The sequence below is a fragment of the Bidens hawaiensis genome, unplaced genomic scaffold (assembly GCF_021521415.1).
Source record: "Bidens hawaiensis isolate Kalapana, Puna unplaced genomic scaffold, B.hawaiensis_p1.1 tig00001511_1, whole genome shotgun sequence".
NCBI lineage: Eukaryota > Viridiplantae > Streptophyta > Magnoliopsida > Asterales > Asteraceae > Bidens > Bidens hawaiensis.
The window spans coordinates 522,315-540,850 of NW_027491085.1; the positions used below are offsets into that span (position 1 = coordinate 522,315).

At 36.7% G+C, this 18,536-nt stretch overlaps 1 protein-coding gene across 1 annotated transcript; it reads left to right on the forward strand.

Annotated features, from left to right (window-relative positions):
• The first annotated feature begins 12,247 nt into the window (after positions 1–12,247).
• On the forward strand, positions 12,248–18,050 carry LOC143581471 (uncharacterized). The gene is made up of 5 exons (XM_077064251.1): positions 12,248–12,418; positions 16,057–16,138; positions 16,587–17,594; positions 17,688–17,794; positions 18,021–18,050. Exons 1-5 carry the CDS (start codon positions 12,275–12,277, stop codon positions 18,048–18,050), a joined length of 1,371 nt encoding a protein of 456 aa, XP_076920366.1. The 5' UTR covers positions 12,248–12,274.
• The last annotated feature ends 486 nt before the right edge of the window (positions 18,051–18,536 follow it).

The window sequence follows — 18,536 nt, forward strand, 5'->3', positions numbered from 1 at the left end:
AGAGAGAGTCGTATGCGGACTGCATTTCGACAATAGTCTTGTCTTTCATCTCAGATTGTTCTCCTTGCAGTCTTAAAGCTTCCTCGAGCTCTTGAATCCGGGCGTTTTATTGAGACACTTCATCCTGTGCCTTCACCAATTCATCCTTTTTTCTTTGAGTTTCTGCTCGGGAAGCTTCAAGGGTGGCATTGGACCTCTCGCAGGCCTCCTTCCACCGCTTAGCAGCATCAGCATTCCGCTTCTTTTCTTGTTCAAGTGCAGCCTCAACATCAGATTGTTTCCACCTAGCTGCACTCGCCGCTTTGCGATGCTCCTCAGCCTCCTTTTTGGCAGCTTTCACTTCATCGAAAGCAGCACCAAGCTTACCACCCATTGTCCGCCACTCCCGTAAGATTTCCTGACTACAGGCTAGACTGTTAGTCAAGAAAACGGCTAAGTCAGAATGGAGTTCATCGCGGGAACGGGTCAGCTGGTATGCTTTCTCAGCCGGTGGCATGCAGTGTTCAACAAAACTCAAACAAGTCTTGGAAGAAGTAACCCGAGATCCGTTGACAATGTCCCAAGACGGGACAAACAAATCATAATCTCCCCCCAATTGAACATTCTCCAAATACTGGGAACTAGATGTCCCAAGATGAACAGGAGTGGAGGAATATTGTTGAAACCCACCCTGGGTGGAACCTCCTCCAGCTTCATGGACATACGGTCCAGAAAAGAAATCATCTCCCCCACCCGATAAGAAGGGTAAGGAGGTAGGATTAAATTGAGGAACAAACTGGGGAAAAGTTTCATCAACCCTAAAACCTCCCGAAGTATCTTCAGGATTCTCTTGTTGAGGACAAGTGGCTTCAACATCTTGGAACAAATGGTCCAAAGACCCGGAGGTTATTGATTGAACATTAGATCCCTCCTCGACTGCCTCAACAAGAGGAGTAACTGGTTTTTCCGTCTCCTTCTCCGGGGGAGGTGATGGTTGTTTCTCAAAAGTCGGAGTTGGCTTGGACAGCTTACCAATCACCGGACGATCAGCAATAGACGAGTCTGCATAAGAATACCATAGTCAGATCCTATTACAACGGTTGATAAAAGTTAGCAAGTATGACCTTACCTTTTACTGTCCCCAAACGCTCCGAAAGGTTGGGTGGTAATGGCTTCCTCGGTCGGTGCGTCCGGTGCTTCTTCATTTTTGGTTTCTTCCCGGCATCCGCAGCATTGGTACCAGTGTCACTTGCCTGGGATGCACGAAGGGACCTCTTCCGGTACAGCTCTGCCAATAAATGAGAGACAGATGAAACTTCAGGAGCATCATCTGAGCTTTACTCCTCAAGAATGGCAGAATCGTCACTTGGAATGACGATTATCCCGTCGGAAGTGAGCATGTTAAGAGGAGGAGGGTTTAAAATGTACGCACCTGTTTCAAAGATAGCTTCCGAAACAACTGGTTCGGCACATACTTTAACCGGAAAGAGGAAATATTGGGCAGTCTTCTCCAATATAGGCGTATGCTTCACATCGCGTATAGTTTTACTCACGCAGCCCTTGTCATCCTCAAGCACGTTCAACATCGGACCAAAACCTGAAAGCAAATAACACACGTCACCAACAAAGCCTCAAAAACACGAAAAAGTAGAAAAAATAAAAACATTAAGACTTATGGCCGTTTAATTCAACGAAGACAGGCTCCATGAAAGGTGAAGACCACAACCGGCTCATTCCCGCCCATACAAGGGCCTCCTCGGGAAGTGTCCGCATCGGAGTGGGTGATGTGGTCAACTTGTGGAACCAGTCACGCTTCTCGTGAGTGGCTGGAGCGATATCGATCAGGGTGTCGTTCGGAGAACCACGAACCATGACCTCCGGTATTACATCCTCGGAGATCCAGAAGAATCTTTTCTTCCATTCCTTGGAAATTTCTTCGGTCATATTGCCGATAATCCTATCCGGCACACTGTGGCAAGTATACCATCCGTTTCGATTCGCCATCTTATAAAATACAGCGAACCGATCCAACCGAGGAACTAAGTCGTGTGCTATACACACGAACTCGAAATGTCGAATTCGTATGACAGCACGCGGGTGAAGTTGGGACAAGTGAATCCCAAATGCCTTAATCACCCGTTGGAAGAACTTCGTAATAGGAAGACGGAAGTTCCCATGCTCAAAATAATTGGCATATAGCGCCATCTTTCCTGGAGGAGGAAAGCTGGCTATAGAACCAGTAGAAGGGAACTCCGGTCCCCACTCCGGTGGAATACCATAAGTCGTAATAAGCTTTTGGTATTCCCCTTGGTCCCAACAGACTTCTATCTCATCGACCTCAGATTACGCAGGAGCCATTGGAAACACTTGGTAAAAAATGTTTGGATTAGTTCAAAGGAATTAAACAGAAAGATCGAAAGATAGAAGAAAGAAAGCAAATCCGTAGTCAAGATTTGAAGGCGATAAAACTTCGAAAAGAAATTAACTCTCTATTTATACTCACCGCAATTAATACGATGGGATATGAACAGTAGAGAGTGGAAAAACCGGCCAGTAACATATCGCCACGTCACGCGGGAAATTCGAAAAAGAGAAAAGGTTGTACAGTCGGGTACAGTAACAGCCGTCAAAAACGTCCTGTCACCTGCACACGCGCCTGCGAGTGGTCAACTTGTCCTTTTTCATGATTATCCACAAACAACAAAAGATATTTCCCACCAACTTGCAAAGTCAAAAACCCCCCAAATCCATATCAAGTCCAGAATTCCATCCGCATAAATTACTTCACACGGAAGAAACACTGGATTGGGGGGACTTATAGAGGTAGGGTACCAAAAAGACCTAAATACCCTTAAATAAGGCCCGCGGGTCAATCAGAAGTCCCTCATAAGGCACACACGGGACATATAAACTATCCGCATAATCAATTGAGGAAGAAACACTCTCATAGCACATGCGGAAGCATCATAGCACCCTCAGAAGTCATCCGCAAGAAGGAATAACCTTCCGCGTAAATGGCCACGAGGTAATGCTCCGGGACAGCTGTCACCTTCTAGAAGATTTACCAAGATGCTTTCTTGGGTAATACGTGATGACATCTAGCAAGGTCGTTATAACTGTGCACATGGCCAATATTCCCCCGATAACCAAATATAAAGAGACACGTGTCCAGGTTGTTATACATGCACATGCAACGTATAGGTTGAACCTATCATATAGGGACACGTGTCCAGACGGTTATGCAGTCATATTCTTAAGGGATAGCTGGCCCAATCACCTTCCCACATCCTTTGGCTATAAATACCCTCTCGATCATCATAAGGTATTCATTCATAATCACTGTACTCTCTCAATTTACTTAAGTACTTTATCTTCTCATCAGGACTGTACTTATTCTCATGCCGGAGAGTGGTTACGGGAAGACCCCCCACCTCATCCTTCCCGTAACGAGCCCATGGTGTTCTGTTTTGCAGGATTCACGTCATTGGACTTTGGAAATTGTGTTCATATCGTATTGGAAGTTAACCGTATACTACTCTGTGGATTCATCGGATCTAGGACCCATCAGTGAGGAGTAGATCCCTGTTTCTTCAAACAATAAAGATTGATGCTTGTTACATGAACCTAGTTTCATAACTGTGTTACTTCCAAGTAATGAAAATTGCAACATCAATCACAACCATTAAGACTTATTTGTAAAGACAATCATAACCAACAGTTTCTATGCAACATGGGTTATATATATACTGATATGATTACAAAGTTTATATTATTCAATGTGATAACTTAATTTGCTAAAAAAATATGGTTTTAAGAGGTTTAATGCAATTAAAAATATGTTTTGTTAGGATTAAAACGTGTTCAAATCTTTACAAATACAAAGTCTAAAAGATTTTAGGTGATAAAATTTGTTGTTTAAGAAAAAGGCATCACATATGTCATAGTCTATACTATACATTATTATAATATATTATTCAATGTGATAACTTAATTTGCTAAAAAATATGGTTTTAAGAGGTTTAATGCAATTAAAAATACGTTTTGTTAGGATTAAAACGTGTTCAAATCTTTACAAATACAAGGTCTAAAAGATTTTAGGTGATAAAATTTGTTGTTTAAGAAAAAGGCATCACATATGGAAATCACATTTTAAGAATTATTTGATTAAGGAGTTTCGAGTTTTTATTTATATGATAACTAGTATTTTACCCGGCGCGATGCGTCGAGGCAGGTTGGTAAAATTCGGATGGTGGTAACACTCAAGCGTTTTCGGTCTCAAGCGTTGAGACGGTAAATGACACGAATTCGGTATGTTCCGGTTCCCCGTGTTATTGTACTAGAGCTATAAAAATATTGGGGTGGACCAATGGGGTGAAGTCGGTCGGTAAAACTCGATCGTTGGTAAAACCCAACCGTTATCGATCCTGGGCGTTGAGACGTTTAGTCTACGCGAATTTGGTTGGTTTCCACTATGTTCGTTAAGATACCGGAACTATAAAAATCAGCAGTCGTTTGGTTATCGTTACGGTACTAGAACTAAAACAAAACGATGTTAGTTTACGCGAATCCGGTTGGTTTTCATCACGTTCATTACGATACCATAACTAAAACAAAACAAAATTGATTTTTGGTCGATTTTGTTACGTACGTTACGAACTTGAACTAAAAAAACAAAAAACGAAACACCGCCAATAAGGTGCCGCAAAGTGGCCTAATGGGGGACTTTGCGGCACCAAAGTTCTAAATTATTATATATAATAATATTCACCTTAAGTAGTAATAATTTTTTAAAAGGTATAATTCGTTTTTAAACCACTAATTATTAGTGTACATTATTTAATAATAAATATTTAATTCATTATACGTCAATGAGCTGGTGGTGGGGTGGTAAGAGAGAGACTTGGTGTTTCATGTAACCTAGGTTCGATTCCAGCCCACATCATTTAGTTTTGACGGCACTAGGCAATGATAGGAGACTAGGCGAGTATGTGACGTTCACTAGTTTGATCCTTGAACTAAACGGGTTTTATCTCACCGCGTTGTCATGCCTTCGGGCAAGTGTTCACTGGCGTTGGCCTTAGGTGAATGTTCTCACGAATCGAAAGACAAATGCATCCGATGTGATGAATTTAACCAGTAGCCAATTTAAAATGATTCTTTAGTCGTTCAAAAAAATCACTATATTAAGTAATGCATATTTAACTCGCTAAATTATTTAATGTAACCACTAATAATTACTCCGTGTTATTTTTATTTTAACAATAACTAGTATGTAGACGCCGTCGCGTTGCGACAGGGGAGTTAATCTTAGTAAACATGTTAAAGTAGTAGCAATACTAAGTTTTTTCGTCTATTATAATTCATCAAGTAGTTGTAGCGAAAACAATAATTCAAGATGGGTGTAATTTTGACCATAGATGATTCGATTCAGGTTATGTATCATATCTAATATCCAACCGACCATCAAATACACATTTAAACGTCAGACTCAAATGAAAAGAAAGAGGAGCATAAAGTGTGACTATAATGTATAAGATCGACAAAATCAACAATTTACGAAATACTGAAATGAATATGATAGTTCTTTAGCCGATATTTAAACTTTTGAAATAATATGTACTCAATTATTAGAATGTGCATTAGGCGTTTCATATTCGGCCGATGACCGTAAACAACAATTGCCTAAATTTTATGAGTTCAGTATATATTCAATCAATATCAAGTGAAAATCTTTCTTTTTTACCTTGAGAGACTAACACACGTATTAATAACAAATAATAACCAAAATTCAATAAAGAAAACAGCACAACTAATTAGTGAATACACACTAAACCAAAACTCTACATAAATGCCATATGACCGATACCTTAGGTTGATTTTAACCGATTTCACGGTGATTTCGTGGCTAAACTCGGTTTTCCCGATTATTGTGTTCCGTTATTTAAATGGTTAGTTGGGTGAAAAATCCATGGAACCCATGGGCACTCCTACTATTCATTTCTTAACTTGATTTCGTATTTTTGTTTGAGTAATCAACATGGTGATTTCACATGATTCTCCGACTACCCATATTTATTTCGATAGTTTGTTATTTAGGTTGGTCGATTAAAACGCCGTGTAACGCTCATTAGGCCGACAAACTTAATTGCATTGTTAATTCGTTAATTAGTTGGGACAATCGAATTACCATGTAACGTTCATGGGCTGTCCAACTCAGTTGTTTTTCGTTAGTTCGTTGGGCCATTCAAATTTCCATGGAAAGCTCATGGGAGGCCAACATCCACAATTTATATTTCGTTAGTTTATTGTAAACTTAATAATCAAAATTTTTAAAATGACTTAACTTCTCATGTAGTCACCACACATTAAACTTATTGACTACATCATTTAACAACTATTTACGCTATGTACCCCTCATCTCATAAACTTTTACTTTTAATCCTCATGACGCAATTCCTCACTTATTAAGACAACATTATCATTTTCACATAATTAAACATTTTACTATTCTTATGATTCCTCAATTTATCCTTCATTTTATAAATCCTCATTTTTGGTCCCTATAGAATGTCCCATCTAAGAACTCACCGTCGTCCTTAACATCAATGCAACCGATTCAACTTTTCCCACAAATTCCTCTACTGGTGACTACAAACCATCTACCTCCACTCATCCTCACAACAAGAAACGTAAGAACCTTGCTACAACAAATCCTACCCACCCGCAGGTCTCCTCAAACAAGAAACCTTAACTCGGTCCTTTTCCGTCATGCTCCATTTGTAACCGTCATCACTCGGTTAAATCCCTATTCCGTCGTTGCACCCAATGTAAACCGTTATAGCCATCTTGCTAACACTTGTCGTGTCCCGCCTACTGCACAAGCTGTTCCTCAACAACCTACCCCTCATGCTCAACCTAGTGTTCCTAATACTCGTGCTTGCTATCATTGTGGATACCCAAACCATCTTCGTAATATGTGCCCGCAACTTACCCAAGCTCATAAAGCTCAATCTACGACTATACCCTACTACTTAACCCATGCTCATCAGGCTCAAATCCAACAACCTCATGTCCCTCAAGCTCCTCCCATCAATCAAGGTCAACCATACTTAACCCAACACTACCACACCTCGCAACCACAAGCTCAAGTTTATCAAGCATATTTCCACCAAACAACTTTCTTGCAAGCCGTACTAGCTCTAGTTTTCCAAGTAATGTCGAATCAACCTACCTAGACTGCTCCAACCTCTATGAATGCAACTCCTCATGGTGTTTCACGTCACGTCAATTAAGCTACTCAAAGACCTCGAAGACTTTCACTAATTTCTTTATCTATCTTAATTTATCTCGTCTTTCTCAATTTCGTTTTGTAACGCCTCTGTATGGCCTTGGATTATTTTTCCATTTAAACTAAGTACATTTTGTCTAATAAATTAAGTTTCTTTTGATTAAATATATTATTTATTGAAGCCTACTTCTACCTTATTTCTTATCTTCATTAACCTTAACTGCTTATAAGCTACCCCTTCTTGAACTTTAGATACTTATATCTTTACGTTTTAAAGTCGTCTTAAAATTTCTTTGCTTTATTAAAATTCACTAAACTTTTGAAATTATACATTGGTGAATTTCTAGTGTTCTAAATTAAGACTTTTTTAAAATTGTTGTTTCCTCAAAATCATGTTTTACTCAAATGTTTTGTAAACCCACACGATGGGACGAATCATGTGGACCATCCGACGATAACAATAATTATGGTCCGGAACATAATTATCGAAGTTCTCGCATGGAAATCATGAAGTTTAAAGCTGTGTGTCATAATATAGAATTGAAAGTAGTTGGGATAATGGTACAAATATAGAAATGATAAGGACATAGTGGATACGCCGCTGGTACATCCTATATATAAGTGCCCTTATCGGATTTGCCTTTGGAGCGTTATTTTAACTATCCAAAGTTCGGTGTTATGATAAATTTTTAAATTTTATTTTAAAATTTTCTTTTCCTTAAAATTTATTGGTTTTGTTATAATTTCTTTAATTTCGGGACGAAATTCCCTAAAGTAGGGGAGACTGTAACAACTCGGGTTTTCAAACTTTTAATCTTACCCGACTCGGCTCTATGTTCGGGTTATTTTTAAATATAATTGGCGTTTATCAAGCAAAATTGATTGTTATATTAACATATAATTATTTATAATTAAGCCTTTAAAGTTTGTACACTTTTAGCCCAAAATATATATTCTTAACTCTTATATATCCAACCTCAAACTCCAAGGACTAGATTGTAACTTTATGTAATAACCCATATTACAATTCGGATATCCATTTATCAAATCCGACCCGTATGTAATTTTCTTGTACCCGAAGCTATTAATCACCAAATTATGTTAGGAAATCTCGTTTATTCGATGTTTTGATCTAGGAAATCATTCATTTATACCGATCGCGGCCTAACCGCCACCATAATCAAGTTAATAATTTCATTGATGATCCATTCTTCCATATTAAGCAAACCGACGTCTCAATAATCTTGTAGGACACGATATCGGTGATTATATTTCAATTAAATGAATAGATACGATCTCTAAGCTATAGCCGACTTAACCCCTATATATAATTGATCTATCGTTACAGGTAATTGAATACATGGTTTCATTCGCGTTCACATGTAGATCAGTAGCCCTAAGTTTACTTTGATTAATTTCAAACAGATTATTCAATTTGATTTCCTAGGGTTCTTGATCAATTGGGTTCAGAACCTGTATGTTTATTAATTAACGGACTGGTCCCATGAAGCATATCTGTTTGGTCAGCTGGTTAATACGTAAAGGTTTGGGGGCAGGGGTTGCAGGTTCAATCCCCCTGCACCTCGTTTTCATATATATTTTTGGTAATTTTGTTTTTAAATCATACATTAATCAATAATAAGTATAAGAATAACTAAATAAACTATTTTTTCTAAAAGCTTATTATATAATTCTTGTGTTCTCCTGTCTCTTGTCCGTATATGTATATGTAAACAAACTAATAAATATTTCAACAAACTTATTAAATGTTTCAACAAACTAATAAATACTTTTATAGATGTAATTTACTTAAATAATATTTTTACATAATAAAATATTAGTATTTTTCTTATAATTTAACAAACTAATAATTGTTTTCATATAATATCTTTATATATAATAAAATATTATTTTAAGTATGATTAAAAAGAATATAATACGACTTAATAGCTTTATAAATATCGAATTGGCTTATCCGATCTAGTTTATTAACATAGCATATCTGCATTCTATTAGGCTTTATCGTCAATGTGTGTGATCCGCTTTCGTCATTCTTATTGTTATTTATTCACTCTTGTTCGTCCATCGAGGTGAGTACCACATTCCCCTATTTTACTTGTTTTCTCACGTTTTGGGGACATATGCGTAAATATACTTTCTCATATATACTTATATACAAAACTGTAACTATTGTCTTATGTGTTAACAACTTATACCTTACTTGTTTATGTGCTTATTTGCTTTGTATGCTTTCGCATTCGGAGAAGTCCAACATAATCTCAGTCTAGTATGATCATACGCCAGTCGTTAGCCTTTGTGCTTCTCGACATCTCAGTTAACTTGCTCATTTGGTTATTTTGTTATTTTCATATGACTTGTTGCAGCTACGTATTTTGTTATATATACTATATGTACAACTAAACTGGTGTGTTACTCACTCAACATGTGTTGTTGACAAAACTTTATTTTATACGCATATACAGGTTGGTGAAGATTTAGTGAAGAAATTTAGCTAGAAGAATTATTTAATCAAGAAATATAAAATTTGTATTGTTGTATGAATTATGTACTTGTTTGTATTTGATTTATTTGATAATTGAATTCAATTAATAGATAGTGTCATTTAAATATTGTGCATGATAGTAACATTCAGAGCTGTGAAAATCAGTTCGCGCCCCGGCATTTCCGCCGTGGGTTGGGGTGTGACAAGACAGGTTTCGGCACGAAATGAGTTTCAGATTGGAACGCGCTCTGTTCAGGTTTCAAGCCAACACGAGTTTTCACATGGCACGGGTTGGGTTTCGGTTTCTTTTGTTTCTTTTTGGTTGATTCCGGACTCGTTTTTGTTCAGTTTGAATTCTTTTAGCTTCGTTTTGATTGATTTTTTCGATTACGACTGTTGTGGTTCAATTTTGGCCTATTTTTTCATTTTCGTCGATATTTTTGGTTTCAGTTTGATTCTCAGTGGGATTTTTTTAGAATGAGGACAATGTAGATATTTTAGTGTGTTTACTTTTTTTGTTTATGATTTATATTTTGAGTTATAATTTCTATGTTTGACAGAGTAGTTGAAACTTTTAATAAAATGTATAAAATTACTAAAATAAGCATAACTAAAAACAATAATAGTAAATGTATATTTTTTGTAATGTTATTTATGTAAATTAAAATACTAAAAGCTTGTATCTATTTCTAAACGCTAATAGTAGAAACTTTAAATTTTAAGTTTTTTTCTCATAACCTAAAAACCAAACAAGGCTTTTAATTGAGTATTATTGTTTTCTTAAAAGCTCGAAGCTAGAAGCTCTTAAAAGCTTCCTGTCAAACATATCCAATAACTCACGTGCTAAGTAGAAGGCCTAAACAAATTTAATACTTGTTTATGCCTCTACCCGAAACATCCCTATAAATAGTAATTTAAAGTCACAAAGGAAGAGGAACGAGAGTAAACGAGCTTAGGCTAAGACGTATACACCCATCAACACCATTCGTTTTATCTGCGCCACGTCAGCTTTCCCCCATCATTCAACATCACCGTTCAACCTAGGGGTATACACCCTTAAATAGGGATGAGCTCGGTACCGTACCGTACCGGCGGTACCGTACCTATCTCGAAACTTAAAACTTTGATACTGACTCGATACCCACGGTACAAAATCGCTACCGATTTCGATACCAGTATCGAAATTGCTCATCCCTACCCTTAAACACCATGCTTCATCATTTTCCATTTCCTATATTTCTTTTTTATTTAATACATTTTTTAGTTAAGAATATATATTTGAAATTATAATATTTAATAAAATAAATTAAAATGCATAACATGTGCTGGTGTATACTTTTCTTAGCCTTAACATGTGCTGTACCCCTTCAAAATTACCTTAATTGTTTCACATAAAATTCTTTTTAAGTATTTGTTTTTGTATTAGCAAATAAGGATTAATCACTTTTGTAAGCATTTACTGGCGATACAAAATCAAAATTCTATACCCTCTTTCTTTTGAAAATTTGATGTCTTATTGCACACAAATTTTATTTACTATGTTGAAATCAATTTACCATCTTTGATTAACATAAATCTAGGACTAACAAGTAGTATTATATAACTTTTACAATACCAAAATAACCTAAATTTGTATAATACTTATGTTAAAATCAATAAACAAACATAGCTTATTTATGATCTGCACCGTTTAGAATGTTACAATAAACTTTGCTACTACATATCACCACACATAAAAAAAAAAATGCAAAAACGGTGAAGAGAAAGGTAACAGAGAAAGGTAACAGAGAAAGTTCCATTGAACATATATTTAATAAAAGGTCAAATTACAGTAGAGATGTGAGTAAGCGGGCAAAAAGCTGTCACGCTACCCTATTTCGAATGACAAACCCGATCCTACTGAAAACAAAATTATAATTTTTTGGCGTCGATAAGTTACGGTGCACTACCCGTTGAACTCTTTTAAGAAATGTAATAGCTTCGGGAGCAAGATACCCAAATGTATCAAAAGCAAAAGGAACGAAGACATATTAATTCTCAACACTTTCTTTCTTATGCTTAACAATTTTTTCTGATTCCACCTTCAACACAAACTGCCTAACAATAAACCCGGTATCCCTAATACAAGTGTGCTTCACCCTACTCATCCAAACACAAGATCGTCTGCTGACCGGAGAGTGAGAAACACATAACGGATTAATCAACGCGAAAAAACTAAAGAAAGAAGTGGGGTCCGTAAGCCTTCATATAGTAATTGTTAACCTCTTTCTAATGGTAAAAAAAGTATAAAGTTTTTAAAAAGAACATTAAAGTTTCAATAAATAACAAAACACCTCAATACATTATTCCCCTAAAATAGAACATGGTTCATGAATCATGAACCCCAAGCCTCGTTTTAATACATTTCAATACACAAATTGATGAAACATATATCATAATAACAAACACTACACACATTACATATTAAATATTACGTACACCGGCGAACGGTGGAGAGGCTGACAATGGAGGAAACCACCACCACCACCACCGCCGTCGCCGCCGTGACATCTCCGGCGATATCTAATCCTGCTGCTACCGATTCACAACCGATCGCCGATTCATCCAAAATCAGAGAAGAAGGCGAGGTTTCCGCTTCTGAAAACGACGTACGTCTCTAAAACCCTAGCTTATTTGAATTTCGGTTTATATAATATATCGATTCGATTTGTGCTGTGTAATTGAATCTGTTGTTGTATATGTTTGCATCTAACGCGATTATATGAGCCAATGAGCTGTAGTTACTTATGTATATGTTTGAGGAGCGTTTGATTAAACTTCGAGGGTTTTACGGTTGTTTTAGGTTTATAAGAAGCTCAATTAAGCAGTCGTATTGATGTCTATATGGATATGATGTGGTTGTGGTGTATTCAGTAATTCGGTTAGTTGTTAATGTCTATGAATATGATGTAGGATTTTGAAGTTTTGAAGCTGAAGTGATGTTAGTTTTTTCGGTCGAATACACGGTTGAATGCAGTCTACGAGTCGGTAGAATGTAGATGCATCAGTTCATTTTTATGTTGGTTAGGTTATTTTATAATTTATACTCGTTTTGTAGTTATTTACTCATCTTTTGGGGTATATTGCTTAATAGGCGCAAATGCCATTAATGTATGGCCATTTCTGTTGTTACGTAGTTGGAAGCCGCGCATCAATGTCATAATTCATCGTAGGGTTTGTATTAAACTCGTGACGTGTCACAAATATATGAACTGTAATTGCGTATTTGTTTGATGAGTGTCTGATGAGTCTCCTAAGGTTTCATGTATGTCTTGTTCATCTCGTGGTTAGGGATTTACTTAGTCGTTTCTGTTTGTATTTCGCATATAAAACAGTTTTTTTAGGTTTATAAGAAGCTAAATCAAGTAGTCCTGTAAGATTTTAGTGTAAGGCCCCGTTACCGGTAGCCCTACTTTAGTGTTGGATTTACTCATAAACACAGTTCTAAATATCATAGTTAATTAAAACTTTACGCGGAATATAAAACTTCAACCAATATATTACATATCCATCATTCCTTGTCTTAACAAACATTCATAGTTATTTAAATTCAAACATAGTCTTTAAAACATCATAACATTTCCTTGAAATGCCAGTGTCTTCAATTCCATGCCATGTGTTTTCATCAAGCGAGCTGCCTCATTCTACTCACCTGCGTGCATACTAAAAGTCAGCTACGCTGAGTGAGTTCTAGTTAATCAGGTAACATACATTACATCCATATACATACACATGTATCCGAAGACACATACTTTCGTCTTTTCTTACATACTCATTTACATACTTACGTACATACTTTCATTCCTACATATACCTTTAAAGAGCATTCTACCCTGTAGCATTCATCGATATTATTAGGGTCGGTTCCCTGCATTCGCCGATACTATCAGGGTCGGTTCCCTTCATTCGCCGATACTATTAGGGTCGGTTCCCTACATTCGTACTACTATAACATACCTGTCCTTACATACGTTCCTTGACAATACGTGCAATCTCCGAAGAGCGTTCACGTACCATTAACATATCGTACATACACTATTCATACATCATATGCATTCATACATACATCATTCTTACATCATACATATCAATCATACCTTTAACTACTACTTGACGGCGCATGCAATATCCGAAGATCGTTCACGCACCGTCAAGCAATCATCATACATAAATCATACAAGGCATACACTTACCACCTAAGGTAAGTCTATTAACTGTCACATCGAGTATGCACACAGCCCCGAAAATATAACAAGGAAGTGGGGCTAGAAACTCACCTCAATGCGGTTGCGTTCACCGTTTACGGTTATTCCCTTCTTGAGTTGTGCACGACTAACTGTATAATAATTATACGTATCAATAAACTATCACTACACATATCGTCTTTCTAGTTTAATTATTACCCTCAACGCACGGGGGTCCGGGGGCAGCGCCCCTGGCAGCGGGGTTCTAGGGGCGGCAGCCCCTAGCGGGGTCCAAGGGGCAGAGCCCCTGGCTGGGGTTAAGCTGCCAGGTCAGCTTGGAAAAATTTTATTTTCATTAACTGTCTTAACACATTTTCCATTAGGATTTTGAATCATTAAATAATTTGCTACCTAAAGTCCAAGGGCTTCTTTGTAATTAAATCATTCTTTTCTAAGTCCAGGGACCATTCTGTCATTTTGTTAAACTTCTAATTCGTTACATTTCTCTTAACGAACTGGTCATGGTAACGAACTGGACCCTCTAACGAATCAGTCCATATAGCGAACCAGTCCAAGTAGCGAACTGGACCTTCTAATTCGTTACCTCCTTTAACGAATGACTATAACGTATTGGGGCTAATTCGTTATCTTCTAACTATAGCGAATCAAGGGTAATTCGCTATCTTTTCCCCTAACGAACTGAAGCTAATTCGTTACATTTCTACAGATGAATCAGCTTAGCGAATAACTTCTAATTCGCTAGTTACCCTTAGCGAACTAGGGTTAGGTCAGGGAATGTCAGAACATTCCCTGACAACCTCGTATTAACTTTTCCGCCGCCGCCGCCGGAAGGCCGCCGGATAACCGCGGATTCGCCGGAAAAACGAGTTTTAACTCGTTTTTCGTCCCGTTCGATCCAGATCTGAGCTAGGGTGATCCCTAAGCTCATCTTAGGTTCGGTTTATACCCGATTCCACCCGGATCTCGTGACTTAAACGGTTTAACGATGTCGGCTCGTAGTTTCGTGACCATATCTAACGGGTTTAAGCTCATACAACATAATACTATCATACCTTGGGTCGGGATCGGTTCTTCTTCTATGTTTCGGCTAGAGAGAGAGAGCTTAAGTGTGTGTTTTGGTAGTGTAAGGGATATGTGTAAATGAGGGAATTAATGGTGACTATGGTTTATATATATGGGATCATGGGCTTAAGCCCATGGTCTTTCCTTCTTTCTTTTCATAACCCAAGTCCATAACCCATATCCATTCACCCAACACTAGCCCAACCCATATTCTATTCATCTAAACCGATAACGACCCGCTATAAAATAAACGAAATTTATTTTATTATTATAACCAAAAGTAGGATGTTACATTTAGTCAAATTCATAAGAACATTATTGACCTAGATGTCTTTAGGACTATCTTATGTCAATGATTTTGGTATTACAACAGCATGATTCTTTTTCATTTTAGTTTGTGGTTGTATTTGGTACTCCTATGAATGTCTGTATGGATATGATGTGTTTGTGGTATCTTCTGTCAATTGTAAACGTCTATGTTGATAGTTGAAGTATTTTAAAGCTTCTGAAGCTGAATTGATATTTGTTATTTCAGTCTGATTACATGATTGTATGAAAAAGGTGGATTTATATCCCAACTCGTCATATAAATTTATACAATAAATTGTTTGCACAAACTCGATTTTCATATTTAAAAGAACTAGGTTATCTGGATTTATATTTGGTGCATTTCTATTTTTGCATATTCATTCATTTATAATTCTTTGATTTCTTCCAATATAAGTAACTTGCTTAATTTGGATATAATCTAAGTCTTCATATTAGGTTATTTTATACTTATTTTGTAGTTATTTACTCAATCTTTTATCACGTCATACATTTGGTGTATCTCTCTTTATAGGCACAAATATGATAAACATATAGCCATTTTAAATGTTATGTAGTTGGAAATCTTATTGTGAGCGTAACTTGCATTTTTTTCTCCGTCAGATATAGGTAACTTGAACCGTTTTCATGCTGATACAGTGAGTTTCTTTCAGGACAATGCGCGCTCTCAGTTCCCTGATGGAACAATTCTTGCAGCACCTCCATTGAACAAGGGCACCAGTGTTGTTGAGAAGGGTAGGCTGTATTAGTCATTTAAGTTTGTTTTCTTTAAAAAGTGCACAAAACATCATTCTGTTGTGTTGGATATCTTTTCTTAAAAAGTAAAGGTATGTCAAACACCATAAAACAGAATAATTGTTAGGTTACCCTAACATTGTCATCAAATCAATGTAACAGAGTAATATGTGCACAAAATCTGTGACACTATCTTTATCTATATTGAAATAAAACATGGTTGATAATCAAACATTAAACACCTTTTTTAACACTTTCATTCATGGACTTTCATAATGCTATAACTTTTGTACTGTGCAAGTAGTAGGAATGCACTCATTTACTTCATAAAGCATGTTATCAAGTTTAATATGATGGTTTTACACTCTTTTGACCTCATTTATTTATTAATAATTACATTTTCTGTGAAAATGCTGATATGGTTTGATGTTTCTCATGTACTTAACAGGGGTGTCTGCACCGATTCTTAATCCTGCTGTAGCTTCAAGGACAATCACTTATTCAAACAAACGGAAAGGCACGGAGAAGAATCGAGTCCCATTTGTGATTAGTTTCTCAGATGATGATGACAGTGGCAGTGACTCTGAAGAATACAAGAAGGAAACGGCAATGGAATCTGGTGAGAAGACACGTGGCACCATCGATAATAGAAAGGTGTCCACTTCAATGGTGAGTTCATGGTCACAAATGGTGCAACAAACTGCCAAAACAAACACCAAAAGTCCCAAAAAGTTATCTACAAGCCGTACATTTGTCTCATCAGTTAACAGAGTGAATGGAGCCAAATTCAAGAATGGTGGAAGCACGTTTGTTGGGGTGAAAACTCATCTTAAAAAGTCAACCCCACCTAGCATTATTAAATTTGGTCAAAAGGCCCCAAACATTCATGTCAACAGTAATAAACTCCAAGATTTAAGGCAATTGATCGCAATTCGGGAAAATGAGTTAAAGAGTAAAGCTGGTAACGAGGTAGCTTCAAGTTCAAAAAAGAACGATTTGAATTTAAAAAACAGTGCTATTAAGAGCCGAAATCTTACTGAACGTATAGAACCGAAGGAGCAAGAAAAGAAACGTCTTAAAGTTAGCGAGCCACCTATAAATGCTGTAGTTTCTGTTGGTCAACATGATAGGCCTTCAGGGTCAACAATAGCTGCTGGAGTTGCAATGTCTGTTGGTCAACATGATAGGTCTTGTTCAGAGTCATTAGCAGCAACTGGAGTTGCAACTTCCGCTGGTCAACATGGTAGACCTCCAGAGTCAACAGTAGCAGCTGGTGCTCAACATGATAGGCCTCCTCCAGAGTCAACAGCAGCAACTGGAGTTACAAATCTTGGTCAACATGGAACTTCTGCACTAGAAAATGATGGCTTGAAGGGTAGATATGGGAAAGAAATCATGACAATGCAGCAACATATAAAGGAACTGAAAAATCATGATATCAATAATCTACTGATAGGTTGGGAATAAAGTTATGCGTTATTTGTTTATTTATGCTAAGTTTGTTTTCATCATGGGTATGTATAATTTAAGGCAACTGTTTGTTGTGTAGGCAGTGGCATAGTCAGCAATAGCAGGCAGCATAACAGGATAACAAATCTGGGAGAGTCTTCTGCACAATTAATGGCTAAAACTGATAAAAGTTCTTCACCTAGACAGGTACATATACAAATTTTTATTGCAAGACTTTGTTTTAGTCTCTAAAGCTTAGTTATTGCTGAAACCACAAAACAGCTTTTGGTTGCATTACTATAACCAAGGCATCACCACCACTGAACCTTTAAGATTTATAGTTATTATAAAGTTACAGGAAAACATCATAATCAGTTGATGAGTTTCTGTGTATGCTTTTTAGATGTTTTTGTCTCTTTTATTAATTTGTCAGTTCTTTACACATGGACTATTCCCATCTTAGAATCTCTCTAGCATTGTTACATATATATTGGAATACTGGGTTAGAAACCCGTGTATTACATGGAATCCATGTAATGGATAACAGATTGAATAAAGAAAATATTAAACAGTTAGTAATGAAAATTTAAGAATTATAAAATGATATATAAGATAAGATATGATTGAAATTATGTATAAAAGAAGCAGGAAAAAGAATCTTGGGCTCACAGAATTGTGACACTTGGTGCAACTGATTACTTGTTTATTAGGTATTGATTATTGTCAGGTTTTAATTATGTCTAGCACACATGGCCGAGTTAGGTTTCTCTATGGTTTATTTCCTATATCTTGAGGTTTCCCCTTTACTGTAAATACACATAAATACATGATTCACTCAAAATGTAGTCAGTCACTTTTACAAGCATATAATTTACTAAAAATGAAATGAAGTATATGTATAAACTTGGGATTCACTCTCTTTCAGCCTCTTCCAATATCACTCTTCTTA

What these genes read in the sequence shown, in the direction of transcription:
- LOC143581471 (XM_077064251.1), top strand. Translation starts at nt 12,275, where the DNA reads ATGGAGGAAACCACCACCACCACCACCGCCGTCGCCGCCGTGACATCT. An exon ending in CACCAGTGTTGTTGAGAAGG is followed by an intron (nt 16,139 to 16,586) that starts GTAGGCTGTATT and finishes TGTACTTAACAG; the next exon opens with GGGTGTCTGCACCGATTCTT. An exon ending in TATCAATAATCTACTGATAG is followed by an intron (nt 17,595 to 17,687) that starts GTTGGGAATAAA and finishes TTTGTTGTGTAG; the next exon opens with GCAGTGGCATAGTCAGCAAT.